At 42.8% G+C, this 15591-nt stretch overlaps 1 protein-coding gene across 1 annotated transcript in view; it reads right to left on the minus strand.

Annotated features, from left to right (window-relative positions):
• The window catches only part of KCNH5 (potassium voltage-gated channel subfamily H member 5), a 302905-nt gene that overhangs the window by 253990 nt on the left and 33324 nt on the right, over nt 1-15591 (minus strand). Inside the window, exons 2-4 of the mRNA XM_054971983.1 lie at nt 7796-7919; nt 5287-5393; nt 2837-2965 (exon numbers count right to left, since the gene is read on the minus strand). Coding sequence (XP_054827958.1) covers nt 2837-2965; nt 5287-5393; nt 7796-7919 — 360 coding nt within the window. The remainder of the gene's footprint in view (nt 1-2836; nt 2966-5286; nt 5394-7795; nt 7920-15591) is intronic.

Below are 15591 nucleotides of genomic sequence, written 5' to 3' on the forward strand. Positions count from 1 at the left end.
ATAACACAAGCTGGAAATGCCTGGCCTCATGAGAGACGGGCTCGTCTAAAGGAGAGAAGGCAGCAGGAGAAACATTTTTTCTTTATCCTTTTGAGCGAGTTAGATTCCTGAAAAATGAAGACAAATTCTACCAGATGAGGGTTTCTTAGCTAGCTCCATATATGTACTTATTTTGTGTGTATGCAAGAAAATATGTCAAAGTGATGTATAACTTCACGCTCTGAGATTCTGTGGTTGGGTCCACCTTGGCAGCTATTTTGTGGTGGCAGCCAGCACCCTCTTCAGCATTCCAGATGTGCCCATAGGCTTAAATAAGTTGGGGGGACCCTGATCTACAGGGTAGTGTTTCAATATAAATCTCTGGATCTAGAACTGCCACATCATTGGCACGAAATTTGCCAGCCCGTGCCACATTAAAACACTTTGCCAAGAAACTTGCTGATCATTTGTTGGGGTTTTTTTTCTCCTGTCGTTGCACCCACTTAATCATCTCCTGCTATTTATTTATTTATTTAGACAGCTGCCGAGCTATCGTTTTTATCGTTCAGTTCATTACATTTCATTCTCCTACTCATTTTTTAAGTTGCAGTTTTGCTGTTCGTTTTTGCAATTGCTTTTTTATTGAACGTGAGTCCATTCAAGCCAACTCGATCGAGGGCTTACGGTTTTAAACGTATTACTTTTAAAGACAGATACGGTAAGGGTACTTATTTTATCAAGGTTCAAAACTGTCAGGGCATCTATTTTGGACTGAATGATGGGCCTTTAGCCATTTTGAAAGTGGGGATAGTTTAAAAATCAAGACCTTGGAAGGGAATAATTCCATCTGCAGGACCCGCCATATCGACCCATCCAGCCCCCGATTAGTATTGCGTTATTATCTGAAATTCCAGTGCCTAATAGCATAAACTGTCGGGGTTATAAGACATAGCAATAACTTCACAGCATACTAGAATACATTGGGAAATGGAGTCTATCATGCCTGCACATCAATATTTCATCTGCATTGAATTTTTCAGTGAAACTCAGTCTTTCGTGAATAATGGGCCCTGCTTCACATTTATACACCGTTTCGCTATTGCAAGATAGTGACATTTTACTTATATATTACGTACAAATCTCACAGCCCCAGAAAAAAAGATCTTAAGAACAAAGTGTTTTTTTAATTAAATTGGGCTTTTCAGCTACAAATTCTATCACTTCTGAGTGATGTGTTATCCCACTGCCTTCTTCCCCTCCCCTTCAAATTCCTGCATTTCCCTATAAATTGTGATTTACGTATCTCTCTGGCTCATAATTCTAGCTGGAAGGCCTCTAAGTATATTGCAGTGTTGTTTGGAAGAGAAAGATAATGAATTATGTATTTGCCAGAGTGTAATGTCTGGCAACACAGGACTGCATCTTCGAAACACTGGTATAATGCAGGCAACTTCCTTTATTTAGAAAAAAACTGTCTCGTATGAGTCCAGTGGTCTGTCTTTACCAGCGTCACCTGCCCTGACCTGAAGTAGCTTCTCAAGACATCAGCCTGAAAGTCTTTCCACATAAGAAATCTGACGCATGAAGAACACATGTCAGGAGATGCAATGTTAGCCAGGAAGGGCAGTTTAAAAAGACAGAGCCAGCTGCAGGGCAAAAGCTTTGCTATACACTGGAGCTATGTGAAGGGACTGTGAAATGCCAGAAGGGAAACTTCAGTCCATTATCACCTCTCCAGGTCCAAGCCCAGCCCTGGAAGGCAGCTCCAGTCCATTTCCATCCCTAGCTACCCTTTGGTTGTGACCCCACACAGTTTGAGACTGGAGAGGTGAAATTGACAGAGCCTTGGGGAGGCAAAGATGAAATTAACAAACCCTCTGAGGAGCGATCCCCACCAGCTCTGTCTTTTTAAACTATGCTTCTTGGCTAACATTGCGTCTTCCAACACTTGACGAACACGCGCCAAGGCATTTCGTGTAGAGAGGCTCTGAAGTATTCCCAAATGCCATTCCTCTGCTTCATATAGTGGTGATCCCAAAGGTACTGCTGGGGCCTTCACTCTATCATTCTCCAGCCCTCTCAAAGAGTGATACCAGGTACTCCAAGAAGCTGTGGGAAGCAAACAGAGAAAAAAGTCCAGGGCCAAGATTTCTAGCTTTATTCTCTAGTGTTTCATCCATAGCTGATGTTTGTGGTGTGGACAACTAGCAGCTTTATGAGTCCATTATTTAGTGAGGCTCTTGGGGAAAACCTGCAGGCAGTTTTAGAATGAGAAGATGCTCGCTTCAAATGTGAGAGTCATCCAGGGAAGGTGAGAGAAGAGACATCCTGATTCTTTCGTCTTAAGATATTGCATTAATCTGTTTAGGAATTCCATTCATCTGTTTTGGAATCGGGGTGGGAAAAAAGCATCCATTGTCTCTTTGCGAAAGCTACAGCTGAAGAATTTCAAAATTTTGCAAGATGGATTTACAAAAAGCAAACAAATCAATAACAACATTTACCCCAAAGAAATAAAACTCTGAATGTAAGATGGTGCCCTTGAAAAAAGGTGATACACAAAACATGTGGGGGAAACCTTGTGTTGGGAGGGGGGAAACCAATCTTCCTTTCAGGTATATAGAGTAGACAGATAGACATATATATGGTTAGATTTTCTAAATAAACAATTTGCATGCCACCACTCCAAATACCTGTTTGAAGCGGCTTACAAAATAAAACATGATAAAATCACAAACAGCATTAAAATCATTAACAGTAAAAAAAAAATTTCAAAAACCTGCCAGACAGATGGAACAAAACTCTCCTTTCTAATCATTTGTCACTTTTTATTAGAAGAAATTCCTTTCCAAGTTACCTTTCGTTGAATCGTCTTCAATAGGCTGCTTGAACAAAGTGATATCCTTAAACGTGCAGAGGAATAAAACCACTTTGTCGTGCTCATTTCTGATGGGTGCAATTTGCATGTAAAACCAAACAGGTGTTCCTGTGAGGAAAAAAAAAGAAGGCATGAGTTAAAACACAAGGCATTTGGAGCAAAATAACAACGCAAAGGCGAGCTCTCTCTGTCCTCATTTGTTTTGTTCTAAGGCAAAGTCTCTGCCACAGACATTTATTTGTTTACTTGTTTATTTATTTATGCCATTTATAATTTGCCTTTCTCACTGAGACTCAAGGCGGATTATATAGTGTGAAGTTAGTACAGTCAATATCAAGGACGTTTCTATAAATGATGCCACGGAGTTTATAAATGTGAATTTGCTAAGACATAACATCAGCAGAAATCCAATTCAAAGTTGAAGAAATGCTGAAACAGAGCATAAGCAGTTCTAAGACTGACATTAAACAACATAGAACTACCCAGTAGGATCATACGTAAAGCAACAGGTAGTACATAAGGCAACACATAATACATAGCAGTACATAATAGTGAAGTCTATGGTCCCTATCTCTTTCGAGCAGCAGTTCTTGGAGACCACCTCCCTACAGTACAGTCTCCTGGGCATGTAAGAAAGGGCCACGAGAACTAAGCCCTGATGTATGGATCTGAAATATCATATCATGAGTATTTCTGTCAAAAGCGGCAGCCACGAGGTGAGGATACTCACTCACTCTCTGATGTCGACGTAAAACTTAAAAGCATTCTTGAGAGTAGAGGCGGGCACAAACTGGGAAAAAAACAAACTGTGCGGTTCGTGGTTCGTCCCATTTCACGAACCACGAACTTTCACGAACTTGTCCCTGTTTGCGAGCTAGTTCGTGGTTCGTGGGGTTTAAATGCCCCTTTCCGAGCTGCTGTGAAGCAGCACAGAAAGGGGCGTTTCATCCCCACTGGCTTGGATCAGCTGCTTGGTGGGGAGATCCCCAACAAGCAGCTGATCTGGGGGGTGAGATGCCCTTTCCCTTCTGCTTTGCAGTGACATGGAAAGTGGTATTTCACCCCTGCAGGCTTGGATCAGCTGCTTGGCGGGGAGATCCCCAACAAGCAGCTGATCTGGGGGTGGAAATGCCCCTTTCCCTTCCACTTAGCAGTGGCACGGAAAGGGTTACTGGGGTTTAAGACGAACCAAATGAACCAGCAGACCGGTTCATGGAAGTTCATGGAAAATGGGCTTCCACAAACTGCCAGTCCGTGAAGCACAAACCGGCCCAGTTTGTAACAAACTTCAGTTCGTCTTGCGGTTCATGCCCATCTCGACTTGAGAGGGGTAGCATCCCCATCCACCCTAACCCCCATAGAATTTACGACATTTTCCCCCACCCTCCAAAAGATTTCTGGCCACATAAATGCTATTTTTTAATTCAGAACTGCCCTATGAAATAAGTTAGGCTCAGAGACAGGCCAAAGGTCATCCAGTGAGCTTTGTGACAAAGCAGAGGGTATGACTCCGAGTCTCTAAATCCCAGACCAGCACTCTAACCATAACACCACACTTCTGTAATTTTCTGTACAAATAAGGTCAACAAGTTTCTTTCTTCCCATTGTATCTGAAGCAGTGAGCTCTGCCTCACGAAACCTCATACTGGAAAAAACGATGTCTTTAAGGTGCCACTGGACTTCTGTTTTTCTGTGATAGACTAACAAAAAAACCTCATTGGAAATAAACTAGACACCTTATAAGGCCCCGTCCCATTCTCAAACTCTATAATTCTAGACATTTTTTGATGAGGAAAATTTTAGAATCATCTCTAATCAATACATTCTGTTCCCCACCACAGCCCTGTTGTGTGTTTCGTCTATAAGGTTGCCAACTCTAGGTTGAGAAATATGTGGAAATTTGGGGGTGGAGGCTTGCAAGGCGGGGTTTGGGAAGGGGAAGGGACTTCAGTGGGACATAATGCAATAGAGTCCACCCTCCAAAGCTGCTGTTTTCTCCAGGGGGAACTAACAGCTGCTGTAGCAGAGTAGTTAAGTGGTTGGGCTGCGAATCAGCACTCTGTTGGTTCAAATCCCACTGTTGCCATAAACTCAGCTGGTGGGCTGAGGTAAGCCACTCCTCTCAGCCCCACCTCCCCAGCTGTATTTGAGGATAATAACACTGACTTTGTTCACTGGTCTGAGTGGGGTGCTAATCTGTTTAGAAGAGCACTATATAAGCACAGTTATCATCATCATCATCATCTATGTAATCTGGAGATCATTCGTAATTTCCAACCTGGAGGTTGGCAACTCCACTTGTCTAACTTAGATCGTAACCCTAAAAGCATGGTGTAAGCTATTTTGTTTGTTCCACATACAGTGCTTACTATAGACATGTTCTGTACAAATGAACAAATATTACACGTTCAGCCCAATTTCATACATACTGTTTTTCTTATACAGGAGGATTTCAAAGCAGTTCGACTCATAGTTGTCAAATGTCTGTCGGACTTTGTCAATAGTTTTCTTGTCTGTGAGTTCCCCATACATAAAACTGGAAAGAAAGAAAGAAAGAAAGAAAGAAAGAAAGAAAGAAAGAAAGAAAGAAAGAAAGAAAGAAAGAAAGAAAGAAAGAAAGAAAGAAAGAAAGAAAGAAAGAAAGAAAGAAAGATTCTCATTGCCTTTGTAACCAAAAACAACATATTTGCAAACAATAGAGACTACAGTGTAACTGCAGCCGCTTAACTATGATTTACAACTTGCATTTCCAATATTTGCAGTTACAAAATTTTTATGAAACCCTCTAAAAGCCAATAATGCTGGCAGACTCCTGTGCTGGAGGAAAGATTTATATTGCTGTCAAGTTAAATGACACTGGTGGTATACTTCCAAGAATCCACTGCTCTCTCTTTTTTTTCAAAGAACAACTGATAGCACTTAAAAAGTTTTATGTTCTTAACACCTCCAGCACTCAAAATGCTAAAATGGATAACATCGCATGTGGGTAAAGCTATAGCATCCTCCCCAATGCCCCAACTTAGACGGAAAAGGGACAAGGATTAATCCCAGTGCTTGCTGGACATTAGTTAGCTCGTTGGATATGTTCAGCCATGCTTCCTTCTCAGGTCTGCCCAGGGCTGAGGTCATAGATCAGGGCTGGGTGGGATGAATCTGGAAAGCCAGTGAGATGTAGGAGTTTAAAATTTGGACTAGTATCTGGGGGTGTGTCTGTGTCAGTGTTATGTGCTGTCAAGTTGCCTCCGACTTATGGCGACCCTATGAATGAAAGACCTCCAAAACATCCTATCATTAACAGACTTGCTGTCTGGGGGATCTGGGTTCAAATCCGTGTTCATCCTTGAAACCCACTGGGTGACATTGGTCACACTTGTTATCTGCCTAACCTACCTCACAGGGTTGTTATGAGGGCAAAATGGAAGAGGGTAGAATCATAGAGGCAGCCTTGGGCTCCTTGGAGGAATGGCATACACACAAAAGATATGGAGGCAGATAAACCATTAAGTAGCCTTGTCTGTACCCATCCTGGGCTCCCTGCAGGAGCAGTGGGTTACAACCTGTAGTTTCGAAGAGAACAAATACTTTGGCTACACATTCGTGGAAAGGAGCTTTGAGCTTTCCCTGGTTCATTGCTCGTTGTTCTTAACACCTGGAGCTATCAGTATGTGGTACCCCTCTCTCTGTCTCTCTCTTCCTCCAAACTCTAGTTCAGAACCCATATCATTTGAATTAAGTTTCTACTCCTCGACTACACTGTTAGGCAAACAGCTGTGTAGCAATAATGAGAAATAATGGTTTGCATATAACTGCTCGGGCTCCCATGTAAGCTCCTCGCAAATAGAAAATAACCATATCAGGGAGAAGGATGGGCTAACCCTTTTCTACATGCAGGGAACCAGCAGAGTTCCCTTTTTGGCAATTTACCTCCACAAGCAGCTTGTGAGGTGGATTAGAGGGAGAGAAAATGACTCGCCGATGGAGTTCTAGGACTAAATAAGGATTTGAACGGTGATCTTTCCAACCAGATTCCAGCATGCTAGCAGTGAAATGAGACAGAAGCCGCCACCAGAGTGAAACATAACACCGCTCATCTGCTCTTACAACCCACCCCTTGCATGCACAAAAAGGAACCACAAAATGGCCAAAAAGGAAAGTGTAAGTAAAAACCCTTTTACTGACTTCCAAGTAATCCTCTCTCATCATGTGACAGCACAAAGGGGGCTTGCATGCTGCAAAGTGGTTCTGCTAACAGCTTAAGGAGTAGGGTTGCCAACTTCGGGTTGGGAAATTCCTAGAAATCTGGAGGCAGAGTCTGGAAAAGGTTGGGCTTGCAAAGAGGAGAAACCTCCCTGCAATGCTGACATGTCCTTCGGGGGAACTGATCTCTGAGCCAAAACACACGTTAAGAAAAACCTAGGTTCAGCACGTGTTCTCTTACCTCAAGGTTTGCTGGGATCTGTAGGCGTCCTGGAAGCTTAAAGTTTAGCATTTACAGAGCAGCAAAAAGGGAAAGGGAAATACAGGCGCCTGTATTTTAAGCTTTAAGCTTCCAGGACGCCTTTAAGCTTCCAGGACGCTTACAGATCCTTTAAGCTTCCAGGACTTTAAGCTTCCAGGACCCCTACAGATCTTTAAGCTTCCAGGACGCCTACTTTAAGCTTCCAGGACGCCTACAGATCCCGGCAAACCTTGAGGTAAGAGAACACGTGCTGAACCTAGGTTTTTCTTAACGTGTGTTTTGGCTCTCTGTTGTCTGCAGATCAGTTGTAATTCTGGGAGAGCTCCGGGACCTGCCGGGAGGCTGGCAACCCTAATCAAGGAGCCTTCCCTTGACACCCCTCCCACCAGAGGAAGGCATCGCTGTTGGGGGATGGAATCCCACCCAGCCAAATTCAAAAGCTCTGTGAGGTCTTCTCTGACCCCAGGAAAGCAACTTACCTGCAGGTGCTGCTTTTCTGCATGACGTCGGCTCGATGATATCCAGAAAGTTTACAAAATCCGTCATTACTATAAACTACAGGCCAGTCCACAATCTGAGCGTTGCCCAGTAAGAAGCTTGATTCTAAATGGAAAGAAAGTCAACGTGAAAATGAGCTGCTGCATAAAAGGAAACCACAGAAGTGATTGACAGACCCGCCTACGTCGGGGAATGGTGATGTGTGCAAGGCGGTGGGGGCCCATGTCGAACAATTGCTGGGTTGGAATAAGAAGTATTTGCAGATCTCTGGCAGCAGGGAAGGGGTTGGTGGGCTACGACTGCACAGAATGCAGTCGCCATATCCAGAGAGCAGCAATCAAATTACCACTCTGGAGTTCTTCTGGAATTACAAGTGATCTCTGGACTGCAGAGATCAAGTCCCCTGGAGGAAATGGTAGCTTTCAAGGGCATCCAAGAGTGACATCACATCCCTTCTGAGTTCCCTCTCCTCCCCAAACTCTGCCCTTTCAGGTATCCCCAACTTATCTCCAAGAATTTCCCGATTCAGAGTTGGCAACCCTAAGTAGCAAGCAGGTGTCATCATGGGGGCTGAGGACAGTATTAGCTCAAATTCCCAATGGATGCTCTTGGGCACATGGTGTCTTCACTCTGCCAAGCTATTTCCTGCTTCTTTGCCCATTATGCAACACCCACTGGCATCGGCAGGGCCCCTCCTCCACTCTAGGGTTGCCAGGTTGAACTTGGCAACTGGCATGAGGGCTGAGGGTGGGGACATGGAGAATGCAACATTGCTACATCAACCCAGAAATGACAAAGGGTAGCTCTAGGAATCACTGAAAACTCTGTGGTAAAATCATAGTGTTTTCAGTGATTCCTAGAACTACCTTTTGTTATTTCCAGGTTGTATCCAGAAGTGAAGTAACACCATTGGTGACATTGCTGGATTTTTTTTTTTGCTTTTAATTTTTCTCCCACCACTGCTCGATGGACAGCAAGGCTTGCTAGCAGGAGGCCTCCCACCTTACCAGGAGGTCTGGTAAACTTAGTTGCCACACAATGGTCAAATAATTCCTCTTCTGCTCCCCCCCATATGTATTACTACTGCGAGTGGAACATGAGTGGAAACATCTGGTAGCATTCTATATGAGCCGTATTAGCATGAAACCATTACACAGAAGCAAAGGAGGAGTTTTTTTTCCCAAAGACGTAACTACCCCTCCTGCTTTGAGAGCAGAAAAGCTGGCATCTGGCATCACAGCCTCTGCTGATCTTGGACTGATCCCTTGGCATACCACTGGTGAACTCTTTTGCCCTCCTTCCCACCGAAAACAAAGAACAGAATTCAAAATGACAAAAGTAAATGCATTTTAACTTCATCCATTATTTTTCTGGTTTTTTTTTTAAATTGTAAAATATCAGCTTCCTGCATTGCTCATATTTCCAGTGCAGGGGAGTGTTGGCTTACAAATAATAACATCTCAGAGCCTCAGTTTGCCTCAGGACTGTGCAGAGACAGGAAGAAATGTAACCCGTCAGCTCCCGGTCAGTTTCACTGTTCAAAACTAGGATCCCTGCTGTGCTTTAAAAACACGCATTTCCTCTTTAAAATAACCCAACAGGGAGCCTGGTTTGAAATAATGGGACCCAAACAAAGTGTAGGTTGAAGGGTTAAACTACTTCCCTAAAAGGTTCCCTACAAGATTCCCTACAGGTTCCTTCAGTTGGCATGTTAAAAGTGGCCAGAGATGCCATGATCTTTGCCCCATCCGTTTGCGCCCCGAGGTACTCCAACACAGAGGACTGCATGACCCTCCTGATATTCACTTTTCTCTGTTTATTAATAGGTTTCAACCCCTCCCACCAGTGGGTTGACATGCTATTTTTAAAAAAACTTCCCACTGCTTGCTTTAAATTTGCATCTAATTGTATACAGCATATGTAAATAGGCCAAAGGTGGCAATTCCAGTTATGCAAGCTTTTATCTTGAGGTGTCGAGCTCTTCATTTGCAACAACGTGAGTTGCTTACATTTGCTCAGGCAGCGTAGGATGGAATTCCTGCTTTTCAGCAAGCAAACAGTGGGGTGTGCGACAGAAAGATCTAAAGAGTTCAGAATTTCCTCCCTATGTAAACAGAGCTCCTGGTGAAATATTTAGATGGGTATGAAAGCCAAATGCTATGTTTTCCCCTGGAATCAAGGGGTTCAAGATAGCGCTCCAAATGGGAGCTTCCACACTAGCTAATATTCTGGAATTGTCAAGTAAAACAGATGTTTGAACGTTCTCTTTTAAAAGGAGTTCTTAAGGCTCCAAGGTGGTACATCTTGCTACAAGTTTGATATTAAAGAATGTCTTGTTTTGTTACTTCATTTATATCTCACCTTTGTCCCCAACAGGGACCGAAAACAGCTTACATTATTCTCCTCTACTCCACTTTATCCTCACAACAGCCCTGTGAGGTAGGTTAGGCTCAGAGGGTGTGACTGGCCCAAGGTCACCCAGCCAGCTGACCACACATAGTGATCGAGTGGAGCGCGAGTGGAGCGCAAGTGGAGCACAAGTGAACAGGGAGGGATACATGTGAGTCTGTTCACTTGCCATCCAAGTGTCATTTGTCACTTGTAGCTTGGCCCTACGAAAGAGTACGGATTCAAACCTGGGTCTCCCAGATCCTGGTTCAACACTCTAACCACTACACAACATGTTTCTAACTAGCATTCAAGGAAAAAGATTATGATCTGCTGCTCATAGTATTTGTAGATCTGAATATAAGGCTAGATAACCAATGGAAGACTTTTTTTAAAAAAGAGGAAGAAGTCTGAGATTGGGTATAGAGATCTTCCTTCAGAGGAAGGCTGAATAGAAAGGAGGATTCTGATCACTTGCAGTTCAACAATGGGTGTTGCCTGAGGCTGCTCCTTCCTCAGATTTCTGCCTGTCCCATCTGAGGCCATAGCTATCACCTCCTTCTCCACTAATCTCTCACCCTTGACAAATCTGCCCAGAATAGCTCCTTCCCCCACTAGGGCTGCAATCCTCTAGGGGAGCTGGAGTTACTTGGGAATTACAGCTGATCCCCAAACTACAATGATCGGTTTCCCTTAGGGTGGCCACTAGGGGTGTGCACCTGGAAAAGATTCGGGTTTCCTGCTTCAAGTTTACCCAAAGCGGGAAAACAATCCGGAATAACCCGAATCCCAAAGCGGCAAGCTGCATTGGGATTCAGGTATTTAAACCAATTCGGTGTGCTCCGTAAAGATTCAGGGTTTTTTACCTGATGGGAGGAGGGAGGAGGGGTTTTACAGAGCACACCAAAGCTCAAAGCAGCACTTTTCTTGCAAACAAAAAGGAAGATCAAAGACCTTCCGCGGAGGGGAAAAAACAATTAAAAGCCTCTATGTCGTTAAAGTGCACCTTGCCTCAATGTTAATTTCAGTCACAATGTTTTCATTCAAACAAAGGCAAAGTGCAAAGTGCTAATTCATCAATAAATACGATATTCAATAAGATATAAATATACATAGCAAAGTTAATACAATATCCCTCATCAAATTGAATCAGAGGAAAAGTACCAAATGCTAATTCGTCTATAAATACTGTATTCAATAGGTTATAATTATAACTGCAATAAGCAATATGATATCACTTTATATAATAGAATTACAACGTACAAAAGAGTTCACATCCAATTCATAAGTCATTGGCATCATCATAAATCCAAGTCATATGCTGCCGGAGATATAGACCCCCTTATTATTCAATGTGCTTGTGTGTCCTTGGCTGGGATCGCATACACAATTCCACAGGTGGCTCCGGATGACCAAGTGGATCTACAAAGGTGAGTTCTTATAATCTATTGACTGTCTTTCTTCTCTTTATTATAGGAACCAAACCTGGACTCTGTTGGTGACTTGGGAGTTCCACAAGGTCAGCCCCAAGAACACCTCCTGAAGCCACTTGCCAAATCCACAACTGTGTGCCTCAGTCCAAAATCCACTCAACAGGCTGCTAGCTACAGTCCTGTTTCAAGGACATCTTTTTCAAGAGTGTGATAAGGCAGCCATAAATTTCAATTCATCAGTCATTTATTGGTATGGAGTCTTCCTAGGTGCTTCTCCCAAAAGCTCTATTCAGGTGTAAGAACAGAATACACTACAGAGTTTAGGGGGATTCTAAAAACATTGCCCTGATGTCATGACATCACTTCCAATTTTCCACCAGAAATGATCTTGTGTGATGGTGGTGCCCCCTCATTCCCACCCCCCAATCAGCCTTTGAAGCACCATTGAGGAACACAGAGAATTACTGGGAGCTCTCGTGCTATATGGGAGACCTCCCCATCTAGTTCCCCTAGAGAGCCAGTTTGGCATAGTGGTTAAGAGCGTGGGGCTCTAATCTGGAGAACTGGGTTTGATTCCCCACTCTTCCGCTTGAAGCCAGCTGGGTGGCCTTAGGTCAGTCACAGCTCTCTCAGTGCTCTCTCAGCCCCACCCACCTCACAGGGTGTTTTGTTGTGAGGATAATAATAACATACTTTGTAAACCGCTCTGAGTGGGTGTTAAGTCATCCTGAAGGGCGGTATATAAATCAAATGTTGTTGTTGTTGTTGTTAGAGAAAATGGCAGCTTCAGAGGGTGCCCTCTATGGTATCTCACCACTGCTGAGAGTCTCTCTACACAAGACATCTTAAACGGGGATGCTCAAGTGAGAGATCTTATACTTGTTCTCCCTTTGCGTATGCATATGCACCGCAAGGGAAACAGAGTACGCTTGGATATAAGACCACACAGAAAGTAAGTCACTTGAGCGTCCCCATGTAACATGCCTTGTGTAGAGGGACTCTGAGCTCCCTCTCTTCCCCAAACTTCATCCTCCTAGGCTCCACCTCCAAATCTCCAGGAATTTCCCCAGGCAGTTGGCCCCACTACCAGCCTTGGGTTGCACTTCCCCTCCCTCTCACTTTGCTAGCTCTGCTTCCTTTGATCCCGCCACTGGCTCCACTTCCTTTCCCCCACTCCCCTCTTGCTTTTTTTAAAAAAAATTTTATTGGTGAGTATAAATTCCAAATTTAATACATACATTCTCTTAATATCTAATTAACCCTATCCCCCACCCTTTTCCTCCCCCCTCCCTATCGACTTCCAACAGCTTTCCAACCCCTAACCCTTCTTATTACTTTAATATCCCTTACTCTAAGCACAACCTAATTCTTTTACACATATTCTATCAAATATACTATCAATATAATATGCATCTTATACCCCTCGATATAGCATAACAGTGTAATGTAGTATAATATGTAACAAGGATGTTATTTTAAACTTATTCTATTTCTTTTAAATATATATTCTATCAAATATAATGTGTATTATAAAACCCCTACTGTGTGCCATGCCACCAATGTAGCACAGCACCCAACACAATATAACACAATCTCATAGTATAATATACAATCTGATCCTCTGACATGATATATTATATATAATATACCACATTAATATATTTATTTAACTGTTACTCCCCTCTTGCTGACTGCCATTTCCGCCTCTTGCCTGTTCTCTTTTCCCTCCCCCCACATTTAATTATGCATTACATGAAAGGAAGGTTTCAGGATGGAATTCAGATAGCACCAATGAGGAGGGGAGAAGAACAGGCTGTTTTAGATCTTTCCTTCCTGCCAGAGAGCCTCTGAACATCTTGTTTGCAGAGTTTGTTATCTTTCCGCCGGGCCTGCAAGACAGAGCTGTTCCGCCAGGCATACGGACGGTGCTAGGCGGGGGCCCCCTGGACAGTTGTTTATAGAATATGCCCTCTCTACCAGCAGTACCCCCATCTAGTAATTTCTCTTACTGCTAAGATGCTCTGTAGATAGTTAAAGATTGGTCAGTTGAACTCAGTGCTGCTATGTACAAGTGGATATATATATGTATGTATGTATGTATGTATGTATGTATGTATGTATTCTAATGGCGTAATTTTGGAAGTTTTATGGCCTTTTATGGCTTTTAACCTATAATAATTGTTTTTCTGTATTTTAATGTGTCTGTTGGTTGTAATTCGCCCTGAGCCTGCTGGTGTGGGGAGGGCAGAATATAAATCGAATATCAATTAATTGATTGATTGATTGATTGATTGATTGATTGATTGATTGATTGATTGATTGATTGATTGATTGATTGATTGATTGATTGATTGATTGACTGATTGATTGATTAAATTTTGCAACTGCTTTTGCATCTTCATAATCATCAGAGCAGGGTTTTCTCTGCTGTGGCACCCTGTGTCTGGATTATTTTGCCCTGAGAAATTCATGGGTCCTGCCCCACTTTTAGGAAGCAGGCCAAAGCGACGTTAATTCCTCCCGTCCTTTAGAACTATGTGGGCTCTTCCCATCTTCTCTTTCAGTGTGTTTTTATGCTTTGTTCTTTCAGTGCATTTTAATGTTTTGTTTAATGTTTACATCTGTGTTTTAATTACTGTCATTTGTAATGCTTGTTTAATGATGTTTAACGTTCAATGATTGCTTTGTAGGCTGGCTCAGAAGCCCCTTGGGACAAAAAGGCAGAAGAGAAACTGAGGAGATGAAAAAAATAAAATAAAGATAATTATCCCATAAACAAATGAAGTCCAAATAGGCTAGAAAGGGAGTGTTAATTTTGTCTAATCCGGAAGTGTGGTTTTAATTTCCCTAAATATACATCAGAATGAAAAATATGAGCTTATCCAGGTAGACAGTGAATCTCCATGGGCGCAATGAGTCTAAGGGTTTGTTATTTCTGTACCACATCAGTACTCTGCCTTCCATTTGGTAGCTGCCTTTGGATAGTTTTGTAGCATGTTTGCACTGGATCCTACATGGCCATACCAGAATTTGCTTTTCGTGTTGAAGTATCTTTGGCCGAACAGCTAGATGGTTACTCTGAAAGGGTTCTTTATTTCAACAAAGCATTTCCTTCAAATTTTGCGATGTACTGGATCCTAAGAACCACCACAAAGGGGTGCTAGTGAGGGGAGTGTTGTTTAATCCAGAAGAACCATTAAAAACATTTCCCCCCCCCAAAAAAGGACAAAGATTGGGTTGCCAACCTGCAGGTAGTATCTATATACAACCCAGGGGCGAAATTCAACATCAAAGTTTCGTAAGTAATTTTTATCAGTTTTTCGAAATGTGCAAAGTGCAAAGTGAGTGATGCGTGTGAATTTGATTGGTGACCATCTATGAAAATCATACCTGTGAGGAAGTAAGAGTACAAAACGGGAATTGGAAACCTGCTAGCAAAAACCCATCGGCTGTATGTTTAAAGGAATGTTCAGCTCTACTTCTTCTAGACAATGTGACGGTCTATGCCACTGAATTTGTCAACGAAAGAAAAATTGGAAATTGTATGGTTTTCACCAGTTGGACTTTTACTACAGGAACTTTTGACTGTACCAGTTGAATATTATAACTTTGTCTCATTGTATTTAATTGCATAGTAATTGCCTTTGCACTTTGCACATTTAGAAAAACTGATAAAAATGGCTTATGAAACTTTGACACTGTATTTCCCCCCTGGGTTGTATATAGATAGTGTCTGACTTGTCCGGGGGACCCCCGCTTGTTGTTGTTGTAACCTGCAGGTAGTGGCTGGAGATCTCCTGGAATTACAACTGATCTCCAGGCCACAGAGATCAGTTCCCCTGGAGGAAATGGTTGAGCGGAGAGACGTGGTTGAGTGGAAAATGGTTGAGTGGAGAAAACGGAGAGTGGACTCTATGGCATTATACCCCAATGAGGCTCCTTCCCTCTCCAAATCT

This window comes from Eublepharis macularius, chromosome 2 (assembly GCF_028583425.1).
Source record: "Eublepharis macularius isolate TG4126 chromosome 2, MPM_Emac_v1.0, whole genome shotgun sequence".
Classification (NCBI taxonomy): domain Eukaryota; kingdom Metazoa; phylum Chordata; class Lepidosauria; order Squamata; family Eublepharidae; genus Eublepharis; species Eublepharis macularius.